General features: G+C 40.7%; 1 protein-coding gene and 1 long non-coding RNA gene across 2 annotated transcripts in view; both read right to left on the bottom strand.

Moving 5' to 3' along the window:
• Positions 1 to 16,552, bottom strand: part of LOC138055908 (melanocortin receptor 4-like) — a 20,750-nt gene extending 4,198 nt beyond the window's left edge. The window contains exon 1 of the mRNA XM_068901774.1: positions 16,324 to 16,552. Within this exon, the coding sequence (XP_068757875.1) occupies positions 16,324 to 16,540 (217 nt within the window). The 5' untranslated portion in view covers positions 16,541 to 16,552. The remainder of the gene's footprint in view (positions 1 to 16,323) is intronic.
• LOC138057119 (uncharacterized) lies at positions 8,316 to 13,360 on the bottom strand. Its single transcript, XR_011133602.1, has 3 exons — positions 13,099 to 13,360; positions 9,497 to 9,555; positions 8,316 to 8,839 (listed from the first exon to the last, which is right to left on the bottom strand). It is a non-coding gene; the product is annotated as an uncharacterized lncRNA (long non-coding RNA).
• Positions 16,553 to 16,559: the final 7 nt, after the last annotated feature.

Raw genomic sequence — 16,559 nt, 5'->3', positions numbered from 1 at the left:
ATTTTGCAATTATTGAGGTGCATCAAGTTCGGATCCCTAGATTTCGTAGTATCCTTCGCAACCGCAAGGTTTATACTTCTTCGGAAAATTTACCCTGCCTCTCAGGCGTTTGAAATAGTTCATAGGTTTCTCTCTTCTTTGCCATATTACCGTCGGGTTCAAATGTACTTCATGTATGGGCCATTGGTATTCTTAATTAACGCCGTTTGCGTTTTCGCTCCGTTCATAATAGGCTCAGGCCCTTCAGACGTGAACGTCAAAAATGCGGAGAAAATAAACGATGTTGTTGCCAACCTGCAGACCGACAGTAGGCACAGGGGTTCATCTGCAGCTCAATCTCAAGGTATTGGCATTAGAATTAATTGCATTTTTTGATGGGCCACCGGTTTAGCTAGACCGTTTTGTGATATGAGAAGCTAGCCTTCTTGTTGTCCAGACTTGTTGTACGGTTTGGCGCGCTAGTACTTGGCGTCTTTCAGTGAATGAGGACCACCGTCATTGTGTTATTGGTAACTAAGGCCGAAGCGTTTTTCACGAGAGGATAGAGTAAGCGTACTCAGGCCCTGACGCGCATTGATTTCATACGGAAAACAAAAGTTTTCTTTGCAACGAGAATATCAACTGATAAGTTACTGTTTCGTTTTCTTTCCAGGGACAGAAATGTTCATCAGTAAGCATCATTCAATCCTTCAGGAATGCGAGTCTGACGGAAATGGCGATGCCGTTTGCAATAAGGATACCGGTGAAAGTCAGAAGTCTCTAAGGAAATGGTCCCGCGGCCTTCTCCACTTTGTACGTGGAGGAGGTCATATTGAAAGATGGTGCCCTCTCTATGTGTAAGTAATATTCACTTGCATGAGTATATTATGAAGATGCCCCTTTATTTAAAATTCAGTTATTCTGGGGATTGGACCAGAAACATTTTTGTAAGAAACTCTCGGTTATGAGAACTGGTATTAATCTACTGTCCTATTTTTATAACACTCTTGCATTGAACACTTATCTGGAGGAGAATTTACAACACTAAAGCACGAACGTACGTGAGAAGTAAAAAGAGTTAAACACTTCCGGCATTGTCTTTTTAATTCAATGTAAATCTTCTTTTTCTTGCACTCATGAGTTATTCGATTTTTGTACATTTCTGCAGCTCGGAAGGTCCAGGCCAGGTCTTCCTGATCACCCTTCAGTACCTTCTCAAACGACTGGAAGGCATCCCCGAAAGCCAGTGGGGCGAGGTTGTTGTTTCATACGACAACATGTGTAACTTGGACAAACTACGTGTTGCCAAAAAACAATTACCTTTCCCCGAACCATACAATTTAATGTGGCTCAAGGTGCGAAAAATTGTGGATAGATTACACATGAGGAACCATAAAGATCCACGGTGTAAGATTACATATGGAAGCGATGACCTCAAGGAAAAGTATCCTCACCTCAACACACCTGTGGCTGAGCAGACCTTTATCTGGGCAGGTAGATTCAAGAAGATAATGTGCGCTATACCGAAACGAAGATTCCTGTTTTTCTACCATAGGATGGTCATCCGTAGGAACAGGTATATTGCTGTCTGTTATCAAGAAAACAGAGTGCCTGAATTTCCAGCCGCACATGGGAAAAGTAAAGTACAGTAAAAAAAAAAGGGATAGCTAATCCTCGAATTTAGCAAGTATTTTTTATAGAAGAATTTTAAACAAGAAGTTATTTTTGCAAAAGAAGAGGAAAAGGGACAGCCACTCCTTACATTTCACACCTTTTGGGAGGGACATACACATTTGTATTCTGGACGCCGAATTGAACGCTTTCTATTTGACAGTTGTGTACAACAAGAGCAGAGTGTTAGTCAGTTGTTTACGCTTCAGTGGTTGAATGACAACTGAGGTTTGAGATTGGCCATTCAGGATCCTTTTAGGCTTTCAGGCCAAGCTGGGGGAAGGGATAAGGAAGTCTGGAACTGAGTAAAGATGCTCACCAAAATTGTAAAGTGATCATTTCCTTCGCAAGTGAACAGATTCTGTGTGAACGGGCAGCCTTTTTTTTTTTCTCTACGAAAATTTATAGCAAGCTTTTAGCCAGTGTTTTTATGTCGTGATGTTATATCTTAGCGTCCAGATCTCCTTTCTTCCCAACTTTCCCCCACTCCCCTGCAATAGACCTCTTTAAATCGTCTAAATTGCCCATTTCCTACCGGGGAGTTGTTTCTTTGCCTTTCTGAAATTTGTTTGCCCATATGCACGTGATATGATGCCACTTCACGTGATCTGAAATGGAACGGCAAAGAATTTGGCTATGTAAGGGCAATCAAAATCATTTGTCGAATGTTTACTATTTTCGTTTAATGGTTGTACTGTATAGATATTCTGCATGGCCCTGATCTGGGTATTTTCTTTGCTGCAAGGTTGACTGTAGTAACTGGTGGTATCGGCCAGCGTTTTTGTCTGCATGGCCCTAATTCAGGTTAAATTTCCAACACCAGTTTACCAGACCTTTCAACACTGGCATTCTTTTTTTAGCAGTAGAGCTACAAACTTCTGTACCAGTGAGTATACCCTTTATTAGTGGTGACGCTCTTTCCATGCCATGAATTTTACTTGCAGCATTGCAAGTGAGCCACGTCTGTAGTGGCAGAGAACAAGATCACAAAATAAATTGTTGAGTCCAAGGCAAGCCAAGCCCTTTTTTCAAACATACCTTAGCCTTCGTAGGTGACGCATGTTTTCAGTAAAATTATGTGTTAAAAAGATGTAATGTTTCGCCACGTTCTTATCAACATAGATTGACTAGGTAGGAACTTCATACTTCTTTAACGAGAAGGTGGTTATACCAAATAACTATAGACGTAATTTAGTTTCGCGAAATTGCCAAATGATTCCTTTGAAATTTGTATTTAAGGCATAAGTCGATGACTAATTTCACACAAATAAAGATTTGCCTCACGATAAAACTGTATCGCCCTTAATGGTCAAACCATCAGTCAAACACATGACAAACGTTTACGTTCCATTTTCCTAATCCCCGGAAGAATACAGCTAGTCTACTTTAAAACCGTATCTCCAGCTTGGTGCGATAATTGCACGCTCATCCCACCTGAATCGTGACAATTTGTAGAGGGGTCCCTATTTGGTCCATAATAAGCCGTTTCAGGTTCGAAGTATGAGGAGAGAATCTTCAAGTTTCTGGACGTTTCAAAAGGATAGAAGGTATTTAAACTTAATTTACCTAAAAGAGAGAGTCCAAAATTATTTTTAAACCCAACTTGTTTCCTCCAGCCCAGCAAAGCCCAACCCCTTTCCAAGCTCATCCCCTCCCAAACTTAAAAAACTAAATCAAGCAAGAAATGTATCAACAATAAACCAAACAAAAAACCTAAAAACAAATATAAATGAAAAATCATAAAAAATGACGTTACAAGCAATAGAAGCAGTGACAGGAGAAAGAGGTAAGGAATTTATACAGTTTGGTAATCAGGAATTCTACGGCCATAAGGCGCTTGGCCCAGGTGGCACGTGGTTCGACAAGTTCTGTTATCAGTTGACCAAGCCAAGTGTTACCGAGTTGTCTCAACGTGAAATATAATTGTCTGCGGGGACAAATCTGGCGCCGTAGTCCTTGCGAACAGCAAATATAAAGGGTGCGTTTCTTTGGGAAAATCCGAACACGGATGATCAATCATGCTGCATCAAAGGAACCGTTGAATCCACTCTGGGAAAGGATTCTTCGGTTCCTTTGATGCACCGTAATCCAAGTGATCTTCGATCAATGATCCCTTTTCGTATTTTCCCAAAGAAACGCACCCAAAATGTTTTTCTTTTGATAACGTTGTCAATGGCCTTATCACGGTTTTGGAAGCCATCTTTACGGGTAGGCAAACATTTCTAAAATTACTGTGTTTCTATGTGTTTCTAATAAGTTGAAAAAACCCTGAATGTAGAAAAATTTGTGAATGGTAAACTTCAGTTGCTAAGCAAAGGATTTTACTGACAAAATTGGAGGACCCTACCAGCAATTTGCCCAGTGAACTTTGAATTTTCTCTTACATTTGTCATTGTGATTTGTCTGTAATCTTTTCCAACAGACGCTTGTCTGACTAAGTGTACATTTTCAAGCAATTGTAGGTCAAAATTTTAAATTCTGCTGGGCAAATTCTAGTACAGATAGGATCCTCAAAATATGCTAGTAAAATCTTTTGGTTAGTAACTAAGGTTTACCGTTCACAAATTTTTGTACATTCAGGGTTTTCTCAAGTTATTTTATCACAGATTCATATAGAAAAAGTGTTATGTCGGACACTTTTGCCTGCCTATTAAGATGGCTTCCAAAACCGTGATAAGGCCTACATGGTGAAGGTTACAGATCTATTCGCTCTCATTTCACTCTTGACATGACGGCAGAACACATACATAAAATTTGAAAATAAAGTCAAAATTTAAATAACATGCAAAACAACACCAACATGTTAACATGTTAAACGGCTGTATTTTCTATTTTAAATAAAAAGCTGGCGAATATACATTTGCAGAAAGCAGATTGTGAATTTTGCAACCAGGCACATGTCGCGCACTATCCCTATGTTATCTCTACTACATCAGTGCATTAAACGTGGCAAGAAATACTCATCTTTGTCTTTACAGTCGTTTTCAAGGTTCTTTTGTGGGCGGTTCCTTTGCGTATCTTTTTGCACCGACTGGATATATTTTCCGGAGATCAGTGCACGTTCTATTTCAAGGATCGCCTACTCAGAGCAACATGTCTGCGTACGGAATTGTAATGGAAAATGGTTGCTACGGTGTGAAAAAAGGATCTCAGTTCCAACCGCTTTCAAACTGTACCTTTCGCCTCTTAACGCCAGTGTTGGCAGGACGCATGACTGGTTACCTTGCTAGAGCAGTTCACAAAGATGGAAATGCGAAGTAAGTTTCCCTTGTCAGAGCACGATCTAATAGCAAAAGGAGCGAAACTTTTACTCACAGTTACAACCAAAAAACACCGCTATACAGTGCAACTAGTGCTTTTAATTTACACATTACCTGATGATAGCATTTTCTCAATTGCTTGTTATGTTTTTGGCGTAAATATGGTCGTTATTACGCTGACGGCATGGTTGAATTTTTCACGTGAATTTTCTCAGTTCTGAAAACATCCGTTTTCAGCTTTTTTCGGGCTTAAATGCAGAAAATCCTGCCACGCCAACTTAGGGGTCTGAAAAGTCAATATTTTCAAGTTTTGGAAGCAGTGGGCGCTTTCCATTCCACCAAAAAATTCTTTGTGGAAAAAGATAAGTCGCACTTGTGCACGCTTGGAATTTTCAAATGACTCCGAAGTTTGAATCGCAAATGTAGGGCCCCTTTACACGAGCCCGGGTTGCTTTTTACCCCGGGTTGAATCACCGCGGCAGGTAACCCTTTTACGGTCAAATGTTTCTAAGCGTTTACATGAAAACAGTAGTCAAGCCGAGTCAGCCCCCCTTGCCGGGTAACCCTTCTCAAGACTCGGGTTGACCCGGCTGGAAGGGTTGAAATTTCTTCAATTTCTTCATGTAAACACTGGCCTATCTGACCCGGGATCGTTTGAACGTCACTCTTTTTACGGTTCAGCGTGAGCACAATGGCGTAGGCGAATGGGCATGAAGAGCGTGTGGAAATTGTTTTGACAATTATGTCCAAACGTTTGTAAGCCCTGGCTTATTATGGAGCGTTATTAGTGACAACATTCACTATTAGTATTATGAAGTAGTTATGGGGTTATGAGGTAGTTTGGTATTGAAGTAATTTCGGCATTATGAAGTAGTTATCGGGTTATGAAGTAGTTTTGGCATTATGAAGTAGTTATGGAATTATGATGTAGTTTTGGCATTATGATGGTACCAGGATTCTCTGCGAGTGTGCAATTCGGGTGCGAGGGGGAATATGGGATAACAAGGAAGGTCAAAATGGCGGCTTTGGAAGACATAACTGCAGAGTTGTCAAAGCTAACCAATGATATTTCCTCTGATGAACTTAGCCATGGTGAGGTAGACGTTTACATCTATAAATTGGACCTGTTGTGGAAAAGCATTTTCCAACTTCACTATGATTCTAATGTTGACAGTAACAGTTTCAATGGTACTTTAATTTTGTCTTCAATCAATGAAGCTATTCCCTGTTTAAAGGAATGCAATCGCCTTCTAGAGTCCGCTTATCGATGCCCCGTAGAACACACTGGAAACGTAGGACGACCACGGCTTTCAGTAACAATAGACCAGCTTGAGTATTTCATCGATTACGACTTCAGTGCAACAGATAGAGCGCACATGTTAAATATCTCAGTACGAACCATTCAACGCCGTTTGCACGACATTGATCTTTCAATCAGAGCATCTTACTCCCCAGTTAATGATTTAGAACTTGATAATGTGGTAACGTAACGGAAATCATTAAAGAGTTTCCCAACATTGGATATCGTAGAATGAATGGGGAACTCGGAAGGAGAAAAATTAAGGTCACTCAACACAGAGTTCGAGATGCAATGCATCGCGTTAATCCTAGCGGTGTGGCCATGAGATGGATGAATTCGTTCCTACAATGTAACCGAGCCTTAAGCTCTATGGCACATGGATGGCCACCACAAGCTGTTAAGGTAACTTAACAAATCAAACGTGGTTCAGCGTTGCCTGTAATTTTATCGACAACGGCAAATTAGCGCTGTATCTGTCCAATTTGGATGTAAACGTCTACCTCACCATGGCTACGTTCAGCAGAGGAAATATCATTGGTTAGCTTTGACAACTCTACAGTTATGTCTTCCAAAGCCGCCATTTTGACTTTCCTTGTTATCCCATAATCCCCTTCGCACCCGAATTGCACACTCGCAGAGAAAACTGGTACCATCATAATGCCAAAACTACATTCTAATTCCATAACTTCTTCATAATGCCAAAACTACTTCATAATTCCAAGACTACTTCATAATGCCAAAACTACTTCATAACCCCATAACTACTTCATAATGCCAAAACTACTTAATAACCCCAGAACCACTTCATAGCCCCATAAATACTACATAATGCCAAAATTACTTCAATATTAAACTACCTCATAACCCCATAACTACTTCATAATACTAATAGTGAATTTTGTCACTAATGACGCTCCATAGCTTGTAAGCTCTGTTAAAATCGAAGTACACGGTGGGCGGCTTGGAGCTGTCGCTGTTGGAGCATGATGATGAGCATTCAAAACCCATGCAGCTGGGCACAAGCAACTAACGTTGGTAAAATGGCTGATAACTTTAACCCAAATTGATGATTCTGATGATTACATGGTTCGTCCGCCATTTTCCTCACTCGCAAGTAGTTACCAGCCCTTTCAACCGGATGGAAAAGTCAGCCGAGCTCGACCCAACCATTACCCATCCCAGGCTCGTGTACACTGACCAGGCATCGTGTAATGAGGCCTTATATAGAAGCAACCAGAACCCTGATACATCGACATCGACATCGACATCGACATCGACATCGACATCGACATCGACATCGTCAGTTTTTATAAAACAAAGAAGTACATCACGGTGGGAATATTTTTTATCGTAACTCGACGTTTTCTTGACGAATTCTGTGAAGGACACACAAGTGTAAAGTATTGATCCATTTCGAAATGCACGCGTCGCCTTTGCTTGGTATGTCCAACTCGCTTTGGTCGCGGCCAAAAGAACTAGCGCTAAATAGAACATTTCGAATTTACATAATTTCCGAAATAGGGGACAACCTCCTGGGGTATACCCAAATTTTAAAACAACTTTTCATAAAAATTTCTGTTATATTTTTTTTTATCTCTGAATTCTCCTTTGAATGGTTCGCTTTTCGGAAATTCAACAATTTCCGGACTTTCTGTTTCTCAAGGAAATTCCGTGCCGTTTGTCTCCGTTGCGAAAATTGCGGATTTTTTGGTTGAATGGAAAGAGCCCACTGACTACCGCATAGCCACCAATCAAGATACTTGGACTCTTAGTGCGTACCGTGCCACATCGCCAGCAACTACGATGCGATAAACATAGCATTAATACATGTTTCTTTCTCGTTCTAAAAGCGCGTCACTCGGCACTGAGTGTGTTTTATTTCCACATCATCACATTTCAGTGACTTGGAGAAAAAATTGATGCAATCGCGAACTGGACGGACGCAGAGAGTCTAAAGGGTTGACTGCGATGGGCGCGTTTCCTCCTGTGTCAATTTCAGTTAATTGGCTCGCTCCAGGCTCTCCTGTGCTTGACGGGGTTGAGGAGAGGGGTATATGGGGTGCATCATAGTGTTGGATTAGTTGCTGTGGTCATTATGCATTTGTTTCTTTATTTGTGTGTTTGTTTTTCACAGGGAATTCTTCTATCCTAAAGGCAACATGCCAAGGACTAAAGTGGAGCACTTTGTCTCAGTTCTTAACTATAATTTGAAGAATGAAACCGATTTCTTCAAGAGATTTACACTGCAGATGACCAGCACCCAACTGGATGCACTTCTGACAGAGCTGGAGAATTCAGTGGAAATTCCTGAAGCAATTCCAAAGGCTGTTTCTGTAATTGGCAAAAACATAAGTCCTGAAAATGAAGAAATCTGGGTACTGAAACATGACCTTTTCATAGATGCTTGGGGCCATTTAGTTAGTCCGCATGACCATGGCCTGTGCTGGATAGGAAACCTAGTCAACGACACCGGTGATAATGTTGCAAAGGAAGATAGAGCTGCAGTTGTACACCTTCCCCTAACAACTTATTACTTTGACCTTGCGTGTCATTTCCTGCGAGGGGATATGTTAAGTGCTGTGTCAAAAGATGACCACCTTAAGCATTGTTTGGATGAGGTACTTCGCGACTGTGGAATAGATGAAGAAAGTTTAGATGATGAGACTGAGGCAAATGGCAACTTCCTACCAACTTTTTTTACAGCTGCCATGAGCTTAATTATTGCTCATTATGACAAGGTGAGTACTAAAAACAAATGCATGACATATCTTATGTTCTTATCGCCAAACTTCCTTTCATATAGGTGATTACTAGAGGTAAACGGGCTCGACTGCTGTCCTCCTACTGTCATTGTAGGAGGTTTCCTTCGTATTCGGCTTGTTATCTCTTGAAGGCATTGTTATAATCTGTGGTTTTGTAATCCAATTGTCAACGAAGGCCATTAGAGAAAGTAGAATTTTCATTTCAGTTAATCCTAGAAAGAATTGTTGCAATAGATCTTGTTGAAATTGACCCATGTTTCCTTATCTTGACAGTGGCAGATGCTAGCTGGATCATGTCCACTGCCCGCCGCTCTGGGACAGCCAGATAGTGGAAAATCCACTGCATGTAAGCTGGCCCTAGCAGCTACTGGAGGATGGAGAAATAATTTCTTTGCCTCTGTGTCTGAAAAGGTTTGGCCATATGGAATTAAGAACAGAATACTTCTTGCTGTTAACTTACATCAGTAGCCATTTTTTGACAGTACTCCTTAACTCTGTTATGTGAAAAGGTTGTGTTTACTTACTGAAATACGTTTTTGTTGAGCCATCCATTAGTTAGTTTATATTTGATCCAGTTGTTGATCTGCGAAAAAAATTCAAACTGTGCTTGCTAAGATGCTACATATATTGTTTACAGGTAGTTGGAAAAGTTGCCAGTCAGACAACCATGGGTTTTGTGGTCGATGATCCTTCAAAGCCAAAAGATGTAGGGGAAGCAGCCAAAATATTTTTCAACGATGGCACTAACATCAACTGCCACGGAGATTGGAGCCCAAAATGTTGTCCTCTGTTTTCCATCAACAACCATGTTATTGACTGGCTCTCCAAACCAGATAGGGAAAGGTATAACATTGCATGTGGAGAAATAGACTTGGAAAATTATTTTTCTTACCCTCCATTGATCAATGTATGTTGCGTAATGCAACCACGTCGCGCTTTGGTAAAACGTTGTTTCTGGGATACCTGTAGCTATAAAATCAGCTATGTATGGAACACTGGGATATATGTATCAAAAGTTGTATATATCAGCTGTACTAAAGTTCTTTCAAAAGGACAGCATCCCAACTCACCCTAACCCCCCACCCCCTCCCCCCCCCCCCCTAGCTAATTACTATCCCTTACCAACGTGTTGTTGTTTTCCGTTAGGTTGCTGTCTAGAATAATATTTGTACCATTTGAAAACATCCAGCGGTGCATTACACAAGAGCAGTCAGCCCTATGGCAACAAATCTTTGATCACTTACTCAGCAAAGTGTCCTCAGTTGTCGGAAAGGTCGTTGCTATGGGACAATGGTTGTCATCAAATGAGGGAAGGGATACCTTTAACGAATGTCTCGGGATAGTGGTGCGTGGGTTTGGTGAAGAAGGAAAGGGTACGCGTTTCGCCAAAATGTGGGCTTGTGGACTTATGGCCGCGATAAAGGTAGTCATTCCCGTTTGTCTATATAGTCTAGTCAGACTAGCCTCTTTATAAAGGAAAAGAAAAGCCTGATACTCAGGTTAAGTCAGACAGAATTGTAAAAGAGGCCTCTAGACCGATCCGAACCCCTAGCTTGCCTAGCGATAATTTACATTTGAAGATCAGTCCCGGTTGTTCAAAGAGTGGATAATGCTATCCACCCCATAAATCACTATCCAGCCAATAGCGTAGTTTCTTTTTCCAACACTTATCTACTGGATAGCTATTTTTCCGATGGATATTAAACGTTACTTATCCACCCTTTGTAAAACCAGAGCCAGGGCGTTTGGTATACCCTCATGTTGTGTTCTGATGAAGAACACTTTGCTCTCCCTCAGTGCGTAGGCGTGTGAACGGCTGCAGGTTTTTGACTGATAACAAAGTTATGAATAGTCATAGTTTATGCACGTATTAATACTTCATGCATCACATTTGCTTTCGGGTAGTGCATTTACTCTGTTACGTATGGTTTCTTTGACAGATGCATCGGCTGTTTCGGAAGACGAGGTCATCAATTTTTTTATGCATGTAATTGCCCCTCATGTCCTGAAACACCAGAAACCCGCTCTGCACATGAAGTTCCCTAATCTGAGCTCACCTACCGGCCAGCTACCCTCGAAAGGAAAGGAGGATTTTGTCAATAGGCTTAAGTGTAAACTTGAGTTTGTTGTAAAGGAAGCTCCCAAAGAACAGGTGTGGAATACGTTTTAAGGACGCCACATTTCTAGCGTAATTTTAAGTGATTTCGTATGAGGAGTCCTCTTCAATCAGAAACAAAACGAAAGTGAAAGTAAGTAAAACAGCAGATGACATAACAGTTGAAAGAAACGTAAAAAAAAAAATCAAAACAAATCGTTTCTCGTTACAAAATCGGCGTCCTAAAGAGCAAATGCACGTACATTAGAATGTAATGGCACCCAGTGCTCGGTGAATCAAAGCACTTTTTCTACTTTGCAGAATCTTCAGTTTCTACGAACTGACTGTACGACATCTAAATTGTCTGGAGATGGCAGTCAACAAGGGGTGCTTGCCATTAGAGCCGAACCCTTCCAAGAAAGGTGTTTAGATAATGACATTACTCCCATTAAGCCACAAGACTTAAGGACATCTGTGCAAGCGTATGGACTGGGTAAGTTGTCGGAATTGTAAGAACAAAGGTTACGGTAATAAGTAATTTGATGGTTGCATGAAAAAGTACTGTACTAGACCAATTTCGATATATTAAAATTCAGCTTAAAACAATAGACCTCAGTACGAGGCTCTGGGGATTAAACCCCACAAACTCTGTATAGTTATTCTCCAGAGCCTCGTACTCAGGTCTATTTCTTTAAGCTGAATTTTAATATATCGAAATACAGTAGTAGTAGGTCTATAGTAGGTCTATTCTATCCACACGAAATGCAAACTCTGTGAGTCAGGTTGGGTGGGAGGGGGGTGGTGTCATTTGCAGTTTGTGTAATGATTAGAACCGTGGCACTTATAGTGTTCACTTTATTCCAAATCAGGTTTAAGGACAACTGAATAACGGTTTTTGTCCCCATTATCGAATAGAAAGCGCTTGAAGAGTTGCGTGATGGTAAAGAGGTCTCTCTTTGACACGTCAACTTTAGACCAGCTGGACAGAGGTAAAGAAAGATAACTAACGTTTTAGTAATTCGGAAAGTGAACATATAAAGTTTCATATATTTAAACTGCGGAGAAGGATTTCTATCAATGATAGAACATAGCCGTAATGTACTCAACTTAAGCAGTTGAGAAATGAAAGCCTGAAAATTTCCAGGCTTTCTTTCCTTAACTGCTTAAGTCGAGTACAGTACGGCGATGATCTATCATTGATAGAAATTAGTAATTCTAATGGATACATCGTTATGTCCTTGTACTCCTTCGACATTAGGCCAATTTATTACCTTTAAACAAGACGTGGCCGAAAAATTTGCAGCATTAATTGTTAATGGCTCATGGTTAGCATATGATGAATCTAGAACTTCTCTGTAGAAAAGTCTTCACTAAATCGTTATTATTATTATTATTATTATTATTATTATTATTATTATTATTATCATTATTACTTTCAAGCTATACTGTATCGCACGGGGCCAAATTACATTTCATTGCCATTTTAATAACCTTTAGCAAATATGTATTTGTCTCGGAGACAACCCTCAAAAGGTTTTTTCCTTGTACTTGAACTTTAGCAACAGGAAGTAAAGAAGAGGACAAGATGGAAGTTACCATTTCTCAAGAAGTGAACTTGTCAGCAGAGGCCACTGGTATATTTGAAACAAATTTCTTTTGGAAATATTTCCGATTTTATTGTGTTTCAAAGTAGTCAAGTTTTACAAATACGGCTGGACTTTATAGAAAAGGGCGGGAAAAAAAAGGCGGGAAATCGTGACGTCGTTGAACGATACGACACTCACAAAGGTGACATACGGAAAATACGCCACTCGGGTCCCGGATGAAATGGCGTATGTAATCTACGAGTGGTTTAGTTCCCAGTAAAACACTCTCCTCCATATAATGAAAAGTGATAAAGAAAATACTAATCATACGTGACTCGAAGGTCCCTGCGACACATAATAATGCAACCCAATGTTAACTGTTCTTTTGGTCCATGCGTGACACGCACGTTTACATAGCTTTGTACTAATTTGCCATTGTCAGTACCATTTGTAAGGTCATGATAACAGCGTACGGAAGATCTATGTTTTCCACACTGTCAGATCTGGAAGAAATGAGAAGGCAAAAACAAGAACTTGAAAAATCATTGGAGGCGATAAAAGCAGATTATCAAGCAGAGATGGAAAGGTTAGAGCTGGAAAACCGACAATTAAAGGCCAGAGCATTAAAAGAGAAAGAGGAAAGAGAGAAGTACCAAGAATTGGTCAAAAAGAGGGAAAGCGACATAAATGAATTGGAGGAGGCACTAAAAGTGACAAAGGGTGAGTTCGATTAAAGAGAGGATGCAATCAATAACTATAAACAAGACAATAGACAAAGTGCAAGGGAGAAAGAGGAGTAAACTGATTAGTGTATCCAACCACACACTGACGGATACTGACACATGAAATAAGTGATCCACATACAGGAAGTTTCTTATTTGGCCTTTAAAAGATGGATGTGAGCTCAAGGGCCTTGATGCTTCGGTGTGTATCATTGGTTGGTTTTTCTTTAAGTATTTGTATAATGATCCCCCTTTCTTCGCATACTTCGTACTGAGGGCTTCTCTTCTTTTCGCATGGAGCAATAAAAACACAAAGGCCCAAAGTGAAAATTTACAAAAGTTAGACGATTATAATGTCCTTTACTTTTATTCCCAGTATTTCTTTAACGGGCTGGAATATACCAGTTAAATGTACAAATGATAAGCAAGAACTTCGCCCGGCGATGTAAGCGTTGCTTCCAATCTGAGCGGAGAACTGAGGTTGCTTGGCATTAACATTGCATAGCTGGATGCGGGGAAATGTGTACCTTACAATTTGATGTAATTTATGCGTTAAGTTTTAATATTTCATATTTGTTATTTGCAACCTTGTTACAGAACAAAGTTCAACATCACACGCTGCGGTTGCTGCTTCTATTAAAGGTAAAACTCAAAAAGTTGACCATTCATCAATTTCTTTATCCATTAAAGTATTCAACTACCTTATATTCATCCATCCAATTCATCCCGTCCGTTGAGGATGGGTGGACAGATGGATGAGTGGTGCGTGCGAGGTTAGGTAGACTAAATTTTTATTGATAGATGGATTAGAGAGTTTTTTTGAACAGTGAAAATAATTAACACATGGCTCTTATATTTCCTTTAGTTGCTAGTGAAATGATGAACATCACAGTAAGTCCTGCTGAGTTTGGAAACCAGGAACTGGTGGTGTCAAGAAGGGACAAGAACAAATGTCCTCTCTGCAGACGAACGCAGGATGGTGATTGGCAGCAGTGCACCATTAAGCAATGTGGTCAGTGGGTGCACTGCAGGTGTGAGGCAAAGTTGGACACCTCTTACCGATGTCCTCACTGCCGGAAGCAAGATACTGGGGAAGCTCAGTAAATTAGAGATAAAATAATAAAGAGTAACACGTTGATCTTACCGTGTGTGTCCTGGTTTTATTCTTTTCTATTTGGTGAAAGCAGAAAAAGATAGTAGTTCAAAAATATTGACAAACCCTTATCAAACCCTTATCAAATTAAATAAATATGCAGGGCAGGCAAATAACAGCACAATCAAATGAACTGTGTCAAAGGTATCAAAAGTAATTGGGTGTCTTAAATATGTCACTGGATGGTAGCTAGCCATGCGCTTTATGAAACCGCCGTCACAAGGTGTCTGACTAATTGGTTTCGGAAATCTTCGGTGATCTTCGAATTCAACTGTCTTCAAACCGCTTGGAATACTACTTCTGGTAATTCGAACACCTTGGATTTCTGATGGCAGCCGTTCAAGGTCTTTGAATTCCTTTCGGCCGTACGAATAATACTTACTACGGAATTCTACGATGTAATTTCCACTAGGAATACAATTTTCTGCGCTGGTGTTAAATAAACGAAAATAAACATCAGAAATGTATTCGCGATAATTACTACATAAAAGAGGGAAAAAAGCAAAATTCACGTCTCACCAACAAGGTTGTAAGGCTGTAGGGTTGTAAGGCTGTTAGGGGCGTAAGGCTGTAAGGTTGCAAGACTGTACGGTTGTAGGGTTGTAATGCTGTAAGACTGTACGGTTGTAAGGCTGTAAGGTTGCATGTAAGGCTGTAATGATGTAGGGCTGTATGCTTGTACGGTTGTAAGGCTGTAATGCTGTAAGGTTGTAAGGCTGTAATGATGTAGGGTTGTATGCTTGTAGGGTTGTAAGGCTGTAATGCTGTAAGGTTGTAAGGCTGCAAGGTTGTAAGGTTGTAAGGCTGTAAGGCTGTAAGGTTGTAAGCCTGTAAGGCTGTAAGGTTGTAAGGTTGTAAGGCTGTAAGGTTGTAAGGCTGTAAGGTTGTAAGGCTGCAAGGTTGTAAGGTTGTAAGGCTGTAAGGCTGTAAGGTTGTAAGGCTGTAAGGCTGTAAGGTTGTAAGGTTGTAAGGCTGTAAGGTTGTAAGGCTGTAAGGTTGTAAGGCTGCAAGGTTGTAAGGTTGTAAGGCTGTAAGGCTGTAAGGTTGTAAGGCTGTAAGGTTGTAAGGCTGTAAGGCTGTAAGGCTGTAAGGTTGTAAGGCTGTAAGGCTGTAAGGCTGTAAGGTTGTAAGGCTGCAAGGTTGTAAGGTTGTAAGGCTGTAAGGCTGTAAGGTTGTAAGGCTGTAAGGTTGTAAGGCTGTAAGGCTGTAAGGCTGTAAGGTTGTAAGGCTGTAAGGCTGTAAGGTTGTAAGGCTGTAAGGTTGTAAGGCTGTAAGGTTGTAAGGCTGCAAGGTTGTAAGGCTGTAAGGTTGTAAGGCTGTAAGGCTGTAATGCTGTAAGGTTGTAAGGCTGTAAGGCTGTAAGGTTGTAAGGTTGTAAGGTTGTAAGGCTGCAAGGTTGTAAGGCTGTAAGGCTGTAACGCTGTAAGGTTGTGGGGTTGTAAGGTTGTAGGGTTGTCATACTGTAGAGTTGTAAGGCTGTAAGGCTGCTGGGTTGTAAGGCTGTAGGGTTGTAAGGCTGTAAGACTGTAATGCTGTAAGGTTGTGCGGTTGTAAGGCTGTAAGGCTGTAATGCTGTAAGGTTGTGGGGTTGTAAGGTTGTAAGGCTGTTAGGGTTGGCGGGCTCTAAGGTCACTCGGTGAAGCCTGAAAGGCAAAAAAAAGCTTAGTAGGTTAGCTAAAAATATTTGTCTTTTCGTTGCCATGGTAACGGCTAACAATACCAAATTCGTTACAAGTCGACGGCCATATTTGAAAGTGTTTCGTTTCATATAGCCTGTAAGGTCGTCAGACCTTACAGATAGCCCTTACGCTTAAAACTTCTCCGTAAATCGTGCCTGGTATAGCTAAATCAGTTGACGCCAGACCACATAGTAAAAGGATAGAGGGCGAATGAAGCGTCGGCTTCTTCCACACTGCGTACAGCACAAGCATATTTCCAATGGTGGCTGTGAAAGCAAGTACAATGTTTACAACACAGTTTACTAACATGATTGCACTTTCTTCTTTTTCCATCTTTTCTTCAAGTCTGAAT

This window comes from Montipora capricornis, chromosome 7, assembly GCF_036669925.1.
Source record: "Montipora capricornis isolate CH-2021 chromosome 7, ASM3666992v2, whole genome shotgun sequence".
NCBI classification, from domain to species: Eukaryota; Metazoa; Cnidaria; class Anthozoa; order Scleractinia; family Acroporidae; genus Montipora; species Montipora capricornis.
This window is presented reverse-complemented; position numbering and strand designations above follow the sequence as displayed.